The sequence below is a fragment of the Magnolia sinica genome, chromosome 15 (genome assembly GCF_029962835.1).
Source record: "Magnolia sinica isolate HGM2019 chromosome 15, MsV1, whole genome shotgun sequence".
Classification (NCBI taxonomy): domain Eukaryota; kingdom Viridiplantae; phylum Streptophyta; class Magnoliopsida; order Magnoliales; family Magnoliaceae; genus Magnolia; species Magnolia sinica.
In genome coordinates this window covers 20,229,953-20,248,150 of record NC_080587.1, presented here as the reverse complement: position 1 = coordinate 20,248,150, position 18,198 = coordinate 20,229,953, and the positions used below count along the sequence as shown (strand labels likewise).

At 37.7% G+C, this 18,198-nt stretch overlaps 1 protein-coding gene and 1 long non-coding RNA gene across 2 annotated transcripts; both read left to right on the top strand.

The window, feature by feature from the left end:
- The first annotated feature begins 3,950 nt into the window (after positions 1-3,950).
- Positions 3,951-10,292, top strand: LOC131227677 (uncharacterized). Its single transcript, XR_009162434.1, has 3 exons — positions 3,951-4,171; positions 5,839-5,936; positions 9,982-10,292. It is a non-coding gene; the product is annotated as an uncharacterized LOC131227677 (long non-coding RNA).
- A 53-nt stretch (positions 10,293-10,345) lies between these two features.
- LOC131227675 (26S proteasome regulatory subunit 7-like) lies at positions 10,346-16,688 on the top strand. Its single transcript, XM_058223471.1, has 3 exons — positions 10,346-10,509; positions 13,417-13,554; positions 16,052-16,688. Exons 1-3 carry the CDS (start codon positions 10,436-10,438, stop codon positions 16,137-16,139), a joined length of 300 nt encoding a protein of 99 aa, XP_058079454.1. The 5' UTR covers positions 10,346-10,435; the 3' UTR covers positions 16,140-16,688.
- The last annotated feature ends 1,510 nt before the right edge of the window (positions 16,689-18,198 follow it).

The following is an 18,198-nucleotide window of genomic DNA, read 5'->3' as shown; positions in this document are numbered from 1 at the left end:
CAACGTACGGAAGCTTAAGTGAAGATATCAACTGTTATCGACTTTCTGATGGCTCAATGGTACATGCATGGTTTTCGTAATGCATGTGATTAATCACTAGTTTTAGAGAAAAATAAAATAAAAATGAATCCAAGTTACTGTTATGTTGCAGAGATGCCGCATACTTGGTGGAATTTTCAGATACAGGTCGAACCTCAAACTCCAATTCCCCATTGACAAACAAGATACAATTTTGCTCCTTCCAACAAATACCATTCTATGAATGGATCTGACCAAACTTCCATTCAATACAACAGCTTGGATTAGAGAAGCTGGACCTGGTGCCTCTCATCCATGTTCAAGTCTATGAGGGAAAAGGGGGATGCAAGTCCAAGTAAAGGTTGTCTTCTCTGCAATTGAGGGCCTATGACTCAGTTCATTCATAGATGAGGCCCACTTGACTGCATTGTCAAATGATCAAGACCAGCACCCATCTGCTTGCCCCTACCTTTGGGGATGATAGTACAGAAGACACACTGATGGGAGAATCTGAGCTGCCTAATTAAGCTGCATAGTCAGATAATGAAGGCCACACGTCTGCTCAAATCTATCGCTTGTGGATGATTGTACAAAAAACATGCAGATAGGAGAATCCTACCTGTCTGATTTTCTCTACTGAGTGTAGACTATTTTGCTGAATTTTTTCATCACCTGTTTGCTTGAAGGCTGTTACTGAGAAAGATAGGATTGTCCAATTGATGCGATATTTATACAGTTGCCTGTCAACCATAGGGCTTATAAGATTGACATACCAGATAATACACCCATGAGTCGTACAGGCCTAGTCAAACAGTGGACCCTTAGACATAAGGGCAAGCTCCAAATTGAAAATGAGTCAATAGGTCTCTTGTTTGTCAAGGGTGGGCAATTTTGTCTTCAAAAGGGATTCTTCAAATTGAGCATAGATGTTCCTCATCGCTTGTGCGTTCATCAGCTAGCTAGGCTTCATAAATAGCTTTTGGGAAGGAATGGTCACTTTACTTTTAGGATAAATCCGTAAAATGATCTGTCAAAATGTATGAAACACAAACATCATGGTGGGGCCCACGAGTCCTTAAAGAATGAAAATTGAAGGCTGAAGTAGCACAAGCCATAGAAAGTAAATTCCCACCCTAGAAAACTTCCTAACCTGTTTATAAGGTTCCATGGAAATGGATGAATGGAAAACATAAATATCAACTTCATTCAAAACCTCTGCAGCACCCAACAAGTTTTCAAGGGTAGGCTTTCAATCCCCACTGTTTACTGTGGTGTGGTCCACTTGAGAGGCCCTACTTTAGGCAGAATGTATCTAAAATCAGACTGATCAAGAAAAAGTGTCGTTTGTGAGTATGTAGTGTGGGACCCACACTGAAAAGGGGATGGTTATTTCTCGCCAGCGTCATCTTTCTTCTAAACATCCATCTTACATGCCAGGGCACATTCAGGGTGGCATCAATCATATGAGATGTCCTGGATCGCACACATGCATGCCAACGTGTGCCGTGAATTACCTCTTCAATCATTGTCTCTGCGCGAATTGCCTAGCGGTTGTCAGCATGCAATGCCAAATTGCCAATAACATGTCAAAATGGGGTATTCATGCTTGAAATGTTTGAAATGATTTAACAGTCCTGCAGCATCAGGATGTGCAGTGCTGCAGTTGCCCAGTCTTTACGAGTGGGCCCATGGTTCACTCATTGAATTGATGGCCGCCACCATGCAAGAGATGCCCCCAAAGACCTCCCAGATGAAGATCCTAACTCTCTGATCAGGGGGCACAAGTAAAAAGTCATGGGAACTACAGCAAATCATCTGGCAAGGCCCAAAAAATTTATACAGCTACGATCTTCAATCTGAGAGCATATTGGGGCATCACCCATCGATGGTGCAGCCAATCAGATTAAGGGGCACACGTGCATAGGTGCACAGGTGAGCATGACACTCTCTCTCTCTACACACACACACACACACACACGTTGAATGGAATCACACACAAGCATCCTGGAGTTCTCCCATTAGATGATTAGATTAGGCCAATGGACTCGCCCATGCCATTTATCACTAGCTTTGGCTTGTCCTCGGCTAATCATAGGGTCTAGATTTCTAAGTCCAGGCCTGCCCTTGGACCTAGTTTAGGGCCCCAAGCTTGGCTCTATGGGGTTCGGTGCCACCTGACCCATTGCCAACGCCTTTGCCGTATTTGAATTTAAATAAGGCTGTGTGGGGATCCCTTGCCAACAAAGGTAAAATTGGTTGCACTACCCGGCCTGGCCCAGGTGGTCCAACCTTTTAGGACCAGGACGTGGTGGGCCATTAAACTTAGCTGCGAACCAGGTTCAAGCTGGCAAACTAGGCCCATGTAGGCCAATGCACTACCTGTGCTCATCAAGGACAGGCCGGGCCTTAGCATTATTGGGTCAAGGACAGGCAAGGCATTTCGGGCCAATGCCAGGCTAAAGGCATTGGGAGCTAGGGCCCGGCTAAGGCTGATCCAAACCCACCTGGCCCTAGCTTGACCCATTGTCACCTCTACTTGCCAAAGTATATATATATATATATCAAAACACAGACCCAGCCCATTTGGCTATTGGATTCAATCCCAGCCCATGGGCATAGTGCTGCCAGAATGAACTATGTAGGCCTAGTTGGGCTCATCCCACTTTCCTCCTATTTGTCGGACCCTTTGAAAGCTTTTCTCTTTCATCTTGAGCAAACAGTCATGGATTCTTCAACCAGACAAACCTGTCTCAAAGCTAGAGATAGAAGGAGAAGGCAATGGTAATTTTCATATTTGTGGGGATGTCATACACACACCACATTGACTTTAAAATGCTTGAATTGACTACTTTAAAGGAAAAAATAAAAACAAAACGAAATAAAAAAGGGCCAACTAAAACGCAGTCTTGCATACTTCCCTTTAGTCTTGCCATTGTCTGGTAAAATCAGAAAATTTGAGGAACTCTGTAATAAAAATTTATAACTTATTCATCTTAGACTTATTATCATTTCAATTAATTGTACTTCAGGAATGTGATAGACATAAACATGGGTATCAAGGACCGTAGACAATTCAAGAGCTTGTAATAATCTAATGCCATTGCTACCTCGAATGCTTGCATAGTTGAAGTTATATTATGGATAATTGGTTCAAATATAAGGTAATTGACTTTCAGATTATTCATTAAAATATTGTTAGAGTGAAATTAAGTCACTAATGCCCGGGTAGTAATAATAATAATAACAATGGAAAATACTGCAAGTTATATTATTTTATCCGACCATCATATAGGCCAATTATGGTTTTATAATTAGAAGTTGTATTTTAGAGCATGTTTAAATTGGTAGAATCTAAAAAGTAGATTTAAAATGGAAAATTTAATGTCTTAGGAAAAAAATGGATAAGGAAACTCCTGAAAACTAATTCTAAAAAGGTGGTTTCTTTTAGTTTTTGTGATTTTCAAAGAAATATGGAATGTCAATGGTCAAAAAGTGATATGCCTTTCAAAAAGTGCAGAAATGCAGATTATCAAGGTTTTTGGAAGAAAATAAAAATGCCATTTTTAAAGGAAATTTGTGAAGAGGAAAATAGTTTTTTCACATTTTACTTTATTACTCCAACCAGTATGAAACATCATATCAGTAGAAAATTCTTTCTTATTCATGATTATTTTTGGGATTCCAACAATGCAAACAGGCAGGTAGATCATCCTCATGGACATTAGCTTGTTCAAGCAATTAGATCAGCCAAAATTCCATGCTCAACAATCATACATTGATGGATGTTATTATCCAATAATACACTTACCATGATTATACACACACCCTATAGTGAAGTAAATTCCATGGAACTATAGGTCCCAATTATGCAAACTGAAAACCAAATGCATTATACAAATTCTCTGCCTATCCAACTACCTCATTTTTAAAAAAAATAGATGCATTATATGGTTCCTGAATTGCTTCATATGGTTAACTGATTTTTTTGGCAAACAGAATATTTAAATGCCATCATTTCATTGAGGAATGCGACTGGGACTCAATGCAAATGAGATGGAGAAGGGGCCTAGCAGCACATGTCCCAATGTTGTGTGCTTGTGGGAGACTAAGGTTGTTGATATTGCACCAAAAATCAGGCCGGTCTACTTATCAGGTGGGTGACAAGTGTAAGTTGAATGTGAACCCATGGTTATTTTCTTTGCCAACTTTCCAATTTTCTATTACTAGCGTGGCGCAACCAATGTGCGGACCACACTTGAGTTTTGGAAGTTCATATTCGCAGTGGAACACCATTTTTACATAATTTGAGGGTCTAACAGGGTTCTCCCCTGCTGCCCCACTATGTGATGATTTAGATTGTTCATCCAAAAGTTTGTGCTAAAGATGGTCCACACATAGAAAATCTTACTCATTTGAAAGCGACTTGAAACAATGGTCCATATGTTATTGGACCTTGAAGATGTCATATCATGGTGTTTATATTCTCTGTCATCCGTCCACTAAAATGGTATCTCAAGTCATGGTTCGTATTTGATATTTTGAGGAATCTCATCAATATCTCAAATTGGTGGGTGATTTGGGTTAGGTATTGCAGTAGGTGTTTCAGTAACGATACCTACGTAATTATCACATCTTTCCCAATGCGGATGTGACAACTTACTTTTTTAACACTTAAATTGAGAAATTTACAACATCAATGTGGAGCCATTGTAATGTATGTTACTTATCCACACTGCTCATTTGTTATGCTAGCTGAGTTTATGGCATGAACAAAAAAATGAGGTAGATCCAAAGCTCAAGTGGACCACACCACAGGAAACAACAGGAATCAAACACCTATCATTAAAAACTTTTTTGGGCCTTTAAAAGTTTTGCATATAACTAATATTTGTGTTTTCCCCTTGCCCATGTCTATGTGAACTTATAAATAGGTTAGATGATGAAAACACCTCAATGTGGGCCCAGTTAAGTAAATAACTTTCAATGGTATACGAATTAAGGTCATTGTTTCCTTTCGTGAGAGCCATTTGAGTGTTGGATCAGCCTCATTTTGGTCTGAAGCCTTAAAATGTTATAATAAAATAGATGGACGGTGTGAATATATCATATACATTACAGTGGGGTCCACATATTTAAGTCAACATTTTTGCATCGCTTTTCGAGGTGGAATTACTCTCACCTTTTCAAACTAGGTGAAAAAGTAATAATTACTTATTTAGGTATTGCAGTAGGTGTTTCAGTAACGATACATTAATTTTGATAGTGTACATTGTAATAGTGCTTTTTTCCTATATGGTATTGATGTTCTCATAACTAGATTTACTTGGGTTGTACTTATTTCTCGTCCTTCTGATTCGTGTTATTGTGTGTGGCTGAACTTTTGACTCGTGTGTATCCAATGCATTTGGATTGTACCGATGAAATATAACCCAAGAGATGAAAATTCAATTAAGGCAGTAATGGGAAAGGCTAATGTTATTCTTGAATAAAATTGGTTTGTATTCCTTACTTGGAATCTGCTATTTTCTATTGTGGGATTTGAGTGGCTTTGAGGAATATCATGTTGGTTAATTATTTTTGCTCCCAGGAAGGGACTATGAGACAAGAAACTACAGTTTTGAGTAAGTGAACCACATGCTATGGCTGAAAAGCTTGCAACATAGGTTTCTTCTCCACAAAAGGTAGGTTTCTTCTTAGGTCTTTCTTTAATGTTGAATGTTCGACATTCATTTTTTTTTGCTCTATTAGATGCTGGTAGTACTGTTTTCTTGAAGAGAAGTTTCTGCAAACATCACCCTAAGCTATTTCTCGTGTTTGCAGGCTCACGGGATTGACCACCTAGTGATTTCTACACGAGACTACCTCTTTGCTCCTTCATTTGTGGATATTAGCAAAGCCATGAACTTCATTCATAGCAAGTGGCTTGTTCTAATGCACAGGTCCTTTGGCCTCATTGAGATGTCAACTTTTCACGGTGCCAGTTTTGGTCATTTTAATGTAAGGATTAGTCATATATTTCATCCCATAATCAAGGTCAAAAGGTTGTTGTTCTAACTGTTTGCTGGTTTGATACGTACATGTGGGATGTTTGTTCTTAGACGGTCACATATGTGGCAGGTGGAAACACGTCATACATGTGTATGGATAAATATAATTCATATCTACACTAAAATTAAAATAGTCATTTAAATGAGTCCCTTAATTTATTTATTTTTAATGAACATGGAGTGTCTCTTTGACCTATGCCCTATGGGCCATTAATTCTAAAGTTTAAAATCTTTTCACAACAAAGATTTCTCAGGCAACCACCTTCGTCTATACATTTTCAGACCCACTATCTGGATAATTCAATATGACCAGAGATCCAATGGCTATGTATTCAAGCAAACCTTATTCAACAAACGAACGCTGGTTAATATGATTTAAGGATAGTCTAATCAATTGGATTTTTCAAAAGGCGCTTTCATTAATGGGCGATTCAGATTTGAGGCATGTGCCATGTGCAAGTTAAGAAAGGCCACCTAGCGAGTATCATTTGGGAGCGGATTAGGTGAGACCCGGGACTCACCCAAGACGGTGTGGCCCCTACCTTGGAAATTCTCCATACCCGAGTATGATTTCATTAAGGAGGGCCTTGTTTCTTGCATGCCACCTTGGCATGTGCAGCTGCATGTCCCTCAAAAATATTGGGTCTCAGATCCTTAGCAATGGTGCTGTTTTCTGATGCACAATACTCTGTACATGTGGGCAGAACATTTTCTTCATTGAAGATCACAATGCTTTGATGATGGCCCTGATCAAAGTGCTAGAAGCCCAAGTCCTGATGAGAATTTTGATGGATAGTAGGATACATCTTCTATGGATGGGCCTATCAGATCACTGATCTGAATAACTCGCAGAACAACGGTTTCAAATATATTAGTTTGTTTCTGAACAGGACCCAGTTCCTTCATGTCCCTTGGGCAAGCCCAAGAGTCGGAATCCCTTGAGTAATGAGAATATTCTCGAAAATCGAATTTCTACCTTTGCATACCAGGAGAAAAAAATATAAGAATATATTATTTTTAGATTTGGATCTGTGTCACATTGACTCATGATAGCTTTTTATTCTGGTTTCAAATGCATTGAACTTTTGCTTCTTTCTTTCTTTCACTTTGTTGGTCATGTGGATTATTGGTGTTGTGTTTAGTGTTCAATAGGGGCCTGCATCATGTTTTGTGATATTTGGAATTTTTTGATGGCACGGTTTGGGACCCTACTCTGCCAACATAAAGAAAGTGGAGAAGGAAATCAAGGAAATGCCCAAGAAGGTCAATGTCTTTGTGGTATGTTTCTTGGTTTTATTTCTGGCACTTTAAAAAAATTATTAATGGCATTAGAAAAATTAGGGAACATGGAAGATTGCTGCATAGTTAGTTTGTGATTGAGGCATTTCATTGTGTTGGTTGATATCGTGAAGTTTCATTACAAGAAGTTTTTTCGGTACATTTCTCCTTGTCTCCATCATTATGGGCTTTTCTTAGCATCTGCTCCTCTATTTGCATTATAAAACTTTTTGAATAGGAAGATTTTGTTTCATTTAAACAACAGGAATAAAAGAGTCAGACACTGGGTTAGCTGCACCCAGCTAGTGGAATCTTGTTTCTGATAAACAAATGATGCAAGAGGAGCAGCCTCTTCAGGTAATTTTTAAGAGTGCTACCTGTTGTTGTGATGATGACTACATGGCATGTTGTTCGACCTTACATGCGTGTTTATTCATGTTTTGAGCAGGTTGCAAGATGAACAAAAATAATAAACCAGAATTCTGAGGATGCAAAGTATGTAATAAATGTTAAGCAAATTGCCAAGGTATATTTTCTATGCAATGTTTTGCTATTTCAGGTTGGCATAACTTAAGAATCTTGGCACATTTCAATGGACCTAATTCTTTCTGTACCCGTAGTTTGTTGTTGGTTTGGGTGATAAAGTTTCACCAACAGATATTGAAGAAGGCATGCGTGTTAGGTAAGGTCAATTTTCCACTCTATAGTTTCCTTTATTTATTTCTTTGACTTTTGTTCCTTTTTTTTTTTTTTTTTTTTGGAAATGGCTTTCCAATGTTTTGTTCATCTTGTATTTAATTAGGATGTTTCATTCATGATAAGACATGCAATTGTAATTGACATGACTATTACTCTTTTACCTGGCTTTGGGATCAGCCATGGTAGAGGCACACATTGACATCACTCGCAGTACAAGCCACCACTTCATTTTGAAGATAGCAAGAAACTTTCATTGAAAGGTGCTGAGGTGGTGCCAAAAAAACATACACAAGCCAAACAAGGCAAGAAGCACAACCCACCACTTGTAATCGCAACAGCAGAATCCTGGTGTGGAAACATAAAACTGCACCAAAAACGAAAACTGGAAATGAAAAATCAAGGTGAATGCTTCTCATAAGGTCCATTTTATTTAGAATAGAATTAGATAGATCAAAAATTGATTACCAAAATCAACTCATCATTACAAAATAAAATAAATAAATAAATAATCCTTTACATATTATTTTTGAAGGCAAATCTAGAATGCATTCAGCTAATGCTTTCAAAGCAGAAATTACATTATGTAAGAAGTAAGTAATGAGTATTTTAATTCTCATATAAAAATGCTTTTGTATAAGCGTTTTTCCCATTCTAGGATAAGCACGTGGTGACCTGGTGCTGTAAGTGTGATATAGCATTCAAATTCACAAGTTACCAAGGATACTTGTGCATGTGTTTTTTTTTTTTAGATACATACATGCATACCAAGACATATTCAATGTTATTATGTAAAATATCAATGATTGTTAATATTTGTTGTGTCACTGCATGATATTCAGTGATTGAACTAGTAGTTTCCAAAGTAAAACTGATAACTTGAACTAATGTATTAACATTCATCCTTTTGGTCTAGGCTTCGAGATACATTTGATGGCGTAAAACATGATTCTTGCACCCTTTTCTGTTTGTACCAAATATCTTGATTTTGAATCTCCTTATAGTAGCGCTACGATAATCAATGTCAAAGTATTATTTTCCTTTCGATGTCTCTTATGGGAACTTCATTTTAAAATGTCATGGATGTGGGTGCTCTAAAGATGATCATTATCACAAGTCTTCCTACAAGCTGCAACTTTTTTCCCTACAGGAATTAAGCCACTAGTAGTCTAGTACTACACAGAATCTTGTTAGTCTTCAGAAAAGATCAAATAGTACACTTTGAAATAATCAAGTATTCTCATGTTCAAAAATGGATTTGATGTGTGAAGTTTAACATGAAGATTTTTCTTTTCAGTAATGTTTGACATGAAGATTATCAGAAGCATAGTTCACAACCAGGGTGTAAGACACACCCGAGTCAACTTTACCCAGTCACTTGGATAATCTAAACTTTTCATCTTCAATGTCTCTTATGTGAATTTCCTTCAAAGATCATGGGTGTTGAGAGCATTTCTCTAGATCTAAAGATGGCCACTAGTACAGATCTTCCTTTGGGATGTTCTAGACAAGATTTTAACGTATGGGAATTAAGACGCTATTGTTCCACAGAATCTTGTCATTCTTAAGAAAAGAGTAAATAATACACTTTTAAGTAATCGAGTAATCTCATGCACAAATGATTGATGTGGAAAGTTTGACATGAAGATTACTGAAAAGAGCATAGTTCTCAAACAGGGCTGGTCAACCTAAATCTCACCCTATTTTTCCATGTCCATACTACTTGGTTATTGACTGGCTGGGTTGGGTAACCAGCCATTCCTAGTTCAGGGCAAGTTTCACTTTTTTTTTGTCATAGATACCACTCCAGGTGTACTTTACCAACCCCAATTAGTTGGGATAAGGCTTAGACAATGATGATGACTCCACGTACACTTTATTGTACGTATGTTTCCTTCTTGTTGTGATGTTGTCTTCTTTTTTCTGTTTTTTGTTTAGGTAGTGGAACTCCCCATGCTCCGTCCAGAGAAATTTGTGAAGCTTGGCAATGATCCTCCGAAGGGGGTGCTCTGCTATGGTCCTCCAGGAACAGGAAAAAGTTTACTAGCTAGAGATGTAGCCAACAAAATTGATGCCTGCTTTACTTGTGTTATTGGAAATGAGCTTGTTCAAAAATATGTTGAGAGGGAGCCCAGATGGTTCGTGAGCTTTCGTAGGTTGCTACTATGACATTTAATGAATTTATTTAACAGAGATTAGAAGGTTTTCTTACTGTTAGTTCTATTCAGATTCTCTGCTAGTTCATTTTGGCTGTCACCATTTACCAATATTTTTTATATTCTGTAGATGGAAAGTTCAGAAAAAAGGCTTGCATCGTCTTCTTTGATGATGTGGACGCGATAGGTGGTGCTTGGGTTGATGATGGTGTGGGTGGAGACAATGAGGTCCAGCATACAATGCTTGAAATCCTGAATGAGCTCGATGGCTTTGATGTTCAAGGAAACATCAAAGTTTTGATGGCAACAAACATGTTAGAAGCATTAGTTGTCAACTAGCCTTCTACTTGTTATTCACATGTCTGCCCACATTATTTCTGCCCACAAACAGGTTAGCATCATTGATGGCATCAAAGTTTGTTCAAATGTCTGCCCACATATTATTTCTGCTCTATCCTGCTGTCAATCGTGCGAGTACTTTGTCAAATTTCTGATGAGTATGCATGCCTAACACTGATGCTGAAGTGTGCATCAGCTGTCTCTCTGTCCAATGGCAAATTTATTTTCAATAGGAGTGTGTCTGCAATAGCTGTTTCCTATGATGCCATCTGTTTCTACAATTTCTCAAGTACTGTAACCATGTTGTTAAGAGTCATGATAATCTGTTGTAAATTATGGTTCTTGGGTGGAGCTTAGTCTAGCCCAATTGAGGAAGAAAATTAGAAATTCCTGTTTTAAGTTTTCAATAGGATCTTGAAATGATTTATAGAGTCGGAATTCTGATGAATGCTAAAATAAAATCATAATTTTCTCTATAACCTGAAGGCTGATGATGCATCTCACCCATTTTCCTTTTGTTTTCTCAATGCATTTCAGGCTTGACACGCTAGATCCAGCATTGTTGCATCCTTGTAAGGTCGAGTTCGGTCTGCCTGATTTGGAGCGCAGGACACATATATTCAAGATCCACACAGACAATGAATTGCAAGAGAGACATCTGGTTTGAGTTTCTTGCTCGCCTCTGCCCCAACTCAACTGGAAAATGATGCTGAGAGCCCCTCTTATACTCTTTTCTGCCATGCTACTGTATCATAAAATCTTTTGAATAAAGCAATGTTATGTTGTATGCCTCGGCCTATTTACGTTGGACATTGCCTTGACCTCTTAGTAATCAATTTGTCAAATGCAATTTCTTCTTTACCCTATCTAAGGGAGTCTTTAGACTTGTTTTCTTGTACATTCGGTGTATCTTTTACAACAAACTCATTGCCAAAACTTTTTGTGAATACATTGGGTGTGAGCTTGATCCTTGGGCAAGACTCCTATTCTAGTTTTACACAATTTAGAAAATGGTGCAGAAACATGTCTGGTTGTACTTTTCAATCCAGACAATCCAAATCGGTGACCCAACTATAGGCGGAGTGTAAACTAAAAATTTCACTGAGAAGATAATAATAACCATCTGATTTTCCCTTTTAATTTTAATCATCCACTTAATGGCCATTAGTTGGGTGGTTAGCATTGCTTGGTCAACATGATTTTGGCCATTAATTGGGTGGTTAGCATTGCTTGATCAACATGATTTTGGCCATTAATTGGGTGGTTAGCATTGCTTGGTCAATATATGTGCTTTTAGAGACATGCTCCATCCTCTATGACACCCACATTTTGAATGGTCTGGATAGCTGTATGTCAGAGTGCCACAATTAGAAACAGGCATATATATTGAGGATTTCCTGCACCATTGAAAGTACAAGTTGGTCTTCAGAGTATTAGCAAGTACATACAACTCCCATGAACAATAGTTTGAGCTCAACTAAAAATCTTCCATTTTCAGCACCAGAAATGGCATCAATTGGGTCTTCATTCCTATGCCCGCAATTTTAGATATGAAGACTAGACAATTGTATACATCCATCAAATAAATTTAAAAAAAAATTAAAAAAAAAAAAAATCAATGATAAAACGGCCTCATAGAAGACACTTGCATTTACGGAGTGCTAAAAAGTAGAAACAGGAACTAATGATCTTTGTATTTGCATGTGGGTAGTGTTGCTACCCATGCGAGCACACACAAAAGTTCCCTGCTGTCCTTTCCTCCCCACCCCATTTAAGTCAAGACATCCATCATCTATGTGTTCTCTCCTATTTCCAGCCTTTCTTTCAGTCTTCTACTGCACAAAGGCTCAATGCATCTTCAGGTGTTCATGAAAGTTTCCTGCATTCTGGGCCTTCACTTCCAGCCAAAATTTCGTCTACTTTTTGTAACTTTGGTTATGGATTTGTTCAGGGGCAGACATCAGGAGTGTATGCACTTAGGTGGGGATGTTTGCTATCTGGGTGAGGAGGAAGACGGTGACGAAGAAAGATTTCCTTGATACGGTCAACAAGGTCATCAAAGGCTATCAGAAATTCAGTGCGACTCCTAAGTACATGGTCTACAACTAACTGAGACCATTTACTGCCCTCCCCTGACCTTTCTTGACTTGGTCCTGGTGGGGCAATGTGCTGGCATCCATTCATCGGTTGCCACGTGGGTTATTTGTAACACAACATTCCGATATTCTTCTACAAGGTAAGAGGGTTGGTATATCTAAAAAAATCTCAAAAACCACGTCTACTGGGTAGCCTAAGATTCTTTTTAAATATGGTTTAAGATCTGGCCGTCTACACGAGTTTTGGAACCTTCACAAAGCAGAAGATTAATGCTCTAACGGCCCGCCTATCTACTACTGGAGCAGATGGATCTATTCACATCTCTGATCCTACGGTATAGGCGGCCCCGGATCATGATCTATGGATTAGATCGTCCCAAGGACAAGCCAAAATGGACAGATTATTGTGCACACTATATCTTTTTGTATACTCTTGGTATTTCTTATGATTGATTGACTTTTATGAGAGAAAAGTTATCCCTTTATATAGGAAAGGAAGGAGATGGGATGAGACCAGATTATCCAGTCTTCTCCCTATCTCCTATCCAAAATCAAATTCAATTTTGAATTTGAAATCTAATAGAAAGGAAGAGGCCGGAAGAAGCCTAAACTTATGGGACCCACCCACTAGTGATTGCTCACCAGTGGGCCCCACTAGCCTACGTCCAACATCTCCCACTCAATTACATTGTGGGATAGGTACAAAAATTTGTCCATCTAAGTCGCCTAATAACAATCGATGATGCATCTCACCCATTTGCCTTTTGTTTTCTCAATGCATTTCAGGCTTGACACGCTAGATCCAGCATTGTTGCATCCTGGACGACTAGATTGTAAGGTTGAGTTCAGTCTGCCTGATTTGGAGAGCAGGACACAAATATTCAAGATCCACACACGGACAATGAATTGCAAGAGAGACATCTGGTTTGAGTTTCTTGCTCGCCTCTGCCCCAACTCAACTGGAAAATGATGCTGAGAGCCCCTCTTCTACTCTTTTCTGCCACGCTACTGTATCTTAAAATCTTTTGAATAAAGCAATGTTATGTTGTAAGCCTCGGCCTATTTACGTTGGACAATGCCTTGACCTCTTAGTAATCAATTTGTCAAATGCAATATCTTCTTTACCCTATCTAAGGGAGTCTTTAGACTCGTTTTCTTGTACATTCGGTGTATCTTTTACAACAAACTCATTGCCAAAACTTTTTGTGAATACATTGGGTGTGAGCTTGATCCTTGGGCAAGACTCCTATTCTAGTTTTACACAATTTAGAAAATGGTGCAGAAACATGTCTGGTTGTACTTTTCAATCCAGATGATCCAAATCAGTGACCCAACTATAGGCGGAGTGTAACCTAAAAATTTCACCGAGAAGATAATAATAACCATCTGATTTTCCCTTTTAATTTTAATCATACACTTAATGGCCATTAGTTGGGTGGTTAGCATTGCTTGGTCAACATGATTTTGGCCATTAATTGGGTGGTTAGCATTGCTTGATCAACATGATTTTGGCCATTAATTGGGTGGTTAGCATTGCTTGGTCAATGTGATTTTAGAGACATGCTCCATCCTCTATGACACCCACGTTTTGAATGGTCTGGATAGCTGTATGTCAGAGTGCCACAATTAGAAACAGGCATAAATATTGAGGATTTCCTGCACCATTGAAAGTACAAGTTGGTCTTCAGAGTATTAGCAAGTACATACAACTCCCATGAACAATAGTTTGAGCTCAACTAAAAACCTTCCATTTTCAACCCCAGAAATGGCATCAATTGGGTATTCATTCCTACGCTGCAATTTTAGATATGAAGACTAGACAATTGTATACATCCATCAAATTAAAAAAAAATTTCAATGATAAAACAGCCTCATAACAAGTTTCCATTTAATGGGGCCTTAAAAGCATGTGTTGTTGTAAGAAATCAGTCCAACCATCCCCTCCGACCTATTTAACCATCCAACCTTCCATCCAAACATCCATCGATATTGCAAAATATCAACAACACATGATATTTCACCAAGAAATCATCAACAATTGGAAAGGAAACAAAAGATTGTGGTCTCAATATCTCGTATGTTGCGATATCGATAATATCAAGATATTATCAATATTATCAATGACAAATTGAACACTACATACAACTATGTGCCCATGAATTTTTTATTTTTTATTCTAATAAACAAAATTTTGATTATATCAATACGGTAGCGATATTATTGAAATATCGTTGATACACTTATGATACAAGCATTACCTAGAATTTACATAGTAAAAAATATTGGTAATACATTGGCGATATTGATGCATTGGCAATACAAGCAATACTATCCTTTCGTATTCTAAATTTGGTCTTCTATCCTATCCTGGTTTCATGTTTCCTGGGTATTCCCAAATTTGACGGGGCGGTTGCTAAAAGCTTGGCACGGCGTCTCCCTTGGAAAGCAAAGATCTATGGTTTGGAGAATTTCCCTTATGGCAGTTTGGTGGGCGGTGTGGGAAGAGAGGAATGGGAGATGTTTTAAAGGAAGGTCTAATTCGATGGGCTCCATTGTGAAAAGAGTTCAGTTTTATATTTTTGAGTGGGCCTCCAATGTAATGCTTTTAAAAGAATGTAATTTGCTTTTGTATGGAGGCAACTAACTCGCTATCTCACCGGGTTGGTTTCCTACCTGTTTTCCTTTTTGTTTTAATGAAAGTCTCTGTTATCTCTCAAATATATATATATATATATATATATATATATATATATATATATATATATATATATATATATATATATTGACGAATTTAGTGATATTGATATGTTGGCGATACTTAGCGATATTGCTAATACCTGGAATTTCCGATACTACCAACATTATCGGTATTGCTACCAGTGTATCGATATCGCTGAGCTTGAAAGTACAAGTTGGTCTTCAGAGTATAAGCAAGTACATACAACTCCCATGAACAATAGTTTGAGCTCAACTAAAAATCTTCCATTTTCAACACTAGAAATGGCATCAATTGGGTATTCATTCCTATGCCTGCAATTTTAGATATGAAGACTTGACAATTGTATTCATTCATCAAAAAAAAAATCAATGATAAAACAGCCTCATAGAAGACACTTGCATGTACGGAGTGCTAAAAAGTAGAAACAGGAACTAATGATCTTTGTATTTGCATGTGGGTAGTGTTGCTACCCATGCGAGCACACACAAAAGTTCCCTGTTGTCCTTTCTTCCCCACCCCATTTAAAGCCAAGACATCCATCATCTATGTCTTCTCTCCTATTTCCAACCTTTCTTTCAATATTCTATTGCACAAAGGCTCAATGCATCTTCAGGTGTTCATGAAAGTTTCCTGCATTTTGGGCCTTCACTTCCAGCCAAAATTTCGTCTACTTTTTGTAACTTTGGTTATGGATTTGTTCAGGGGCAGACATCAGGAGTGTATGCACTTAGGTGGGGATGTTTGCTATCTGGGTGAGGAGGAAGACAGTGACGAAGAAAGATTTCCTTGATACGGTCAACAAGGTCATCAAAGGCTATCAGAAATTCAGTGCGACTCCTAAGTACATGGTCTACAACTAACTGAGACCATTTACTGCCCTCCCCTGACCTTTCTTGACTTGGTCCTGGTGGGGCAATGTGCTGGCATCCATTCATCGGTTGCCATGTGGGTTATTTGTAACACAACATTCCGATATTCTTCTACAAGGTAAGAGGGTTGGTATATCTAAAAAAATCTCAAAAACCACATCTGCTGGGCAGCCTAAGATTCTTTTTAAATATGGTATATCTCTGATTCGTCAGTAACCTCTACCATTTTTTTTCTATTCAAGTGCTATTGACTCTCTTATTGTATTTGAAATATAACTAGTTTGTGAAATCTCTTTCAGTTGACCGAATGAAATTCGAGGGTTTAGCTCCACCCAATAATGTGTATTCAGCAGTGTCGCCTTCTTCAAGGTATTATTTTAATATAACATATGAAAAGTCTTAAAGATAAGGCATTCTCTTTGTGTTGATTCATTTTTCTGTTCAAGACTATGCTTTCTCTTAGCGTCAGTTCTAAAGTATATAACAGCACATTTCTTACCATCAAGGATATTCTTCACTATATTAGAATATTATCTTTTTTTGCCACAGACATTAATCGTAGCCAGATTCTCAATCATGAACTTCAAGTAAAATTTGTCAATCATAAAATATAAATTAGAACATGTCGATTAGAAAAACTCCATGACATAAACACTATAAGAAAGTGGTGGTCAAGTAAAAGATGCATGTGATGGGATTATTTTCTTCAATACAAAAACACCAAGGACACAAGGTCTTTCCTAATATTCAAGCTTTTACACAGTTTACAATTTTTTATTTGGAAAAATTATTGATTATCTTCGTTAGTCAATTTTGATATTTATAAGCCTTTTGGTTATTTGGAATCCAATTAATTTCTTTTTGTTATTTTGTTTTGCAGGTTGTAGGTAGAGACGGATGAGGACTGGATGGAGGGATTTTTTATTTTTTATTTTTAAATTTTTATGTATTTGGAACCATTTTTATCATTGTAAATATTATATATTTTTTTATTATAAAGCAATACAATTTTTTTAACATTCATTTTTAATTGTGTTGTGCAACATTTTCTAGGTTTCAAATATGTATAATAAAAAAAAAGGGTTTCAATCAAATAGGGTTCCAATCTATCCATCTGTTGGGTCCCACTGTATAAATGGCTCTGCCTATACATTAGCCTAATCTACTCATCAAACTGGCATTCTGTTAGAAACAAAATGATGGTGTTTAAAAAGTTGGTTTTTTTTTCTTTTAAAAGTTTTTAAAGTTCATGAATCGTAACTCCATTAATTGCTAGACAGACCCAAATATTTAAAAAGGGCATCTACACAGTGGGACCCATCTGAATATGGATTGGATGTCACACCTGGCTAGTTTGGATTAAATTGCTAGAATGCAATGTAGCTTGGATGAGACACCACAGCCTACAAAAAGGTGGTGAACTATCACAACTGGTGGACGGTATCTCGACCCTATTTTTGTTGGTGGTTCAGTCCACTGGCCACATGCTCTAGGCTGGTTTTGGCCCGGAAATCTACTTCATTCAAAATCATAAAATGCAGAGAGAACTAACAGCCAATCTGCTGTTAGCCCAGTGGTTAAGAGCGTTTAATTTCATAGCATAAGTTGCGGTTTTGAGCTTTAATGGATGAAGTCGCTTATATTTATTTATTTACAAAAGATTATCAAATAACTGACCAGGTTTTAAGGTGACCCATACCATTTATTGGCCGGTTTCGAGCAAATGGTCTGACCCAGTCTGATATGGGTTTTAAAACGTTTACAATATTAAATTTTAATCTTCATATTCAAATAAATTTTTTTTTGAAAATAAAAAAAAAAACTCGACCAAATTGCTATGCATAGTTAGAGGTTTGTTAATCACAGGCAGCCCACCCACAGTCAACACACGTGCTAACATTGCACATGGGTGAGACATCCCTGCTGTCTCTCAAGTGGGTCCAACCATGTAGATGCCCTGATCTGAAAATCAGGCTGGTA

Coding starts and splice junctions, on each gene's coding strand:
- LOC131227675 (XM_058223471.1), top strand. CDS start 10,436: ATGCTTGAAATCCTGAATGAGCTCGATGGCTTTGATGTTCAAGGAAAC. Junction 10,510..13,416: donor GTTTTGATGGCAACAAACAT/GTTAGAAGCATT, acceptor AATGCATTTCAG/GCTTGACACGCTAGATCCAG. Junction 13,555..16,051: donor AATTGCAAGAGAGACATCTG/GTTTGAGTTTCT, acceptor GGATTTGTTCAG/GGGCAGACATCAGGAGTGTA.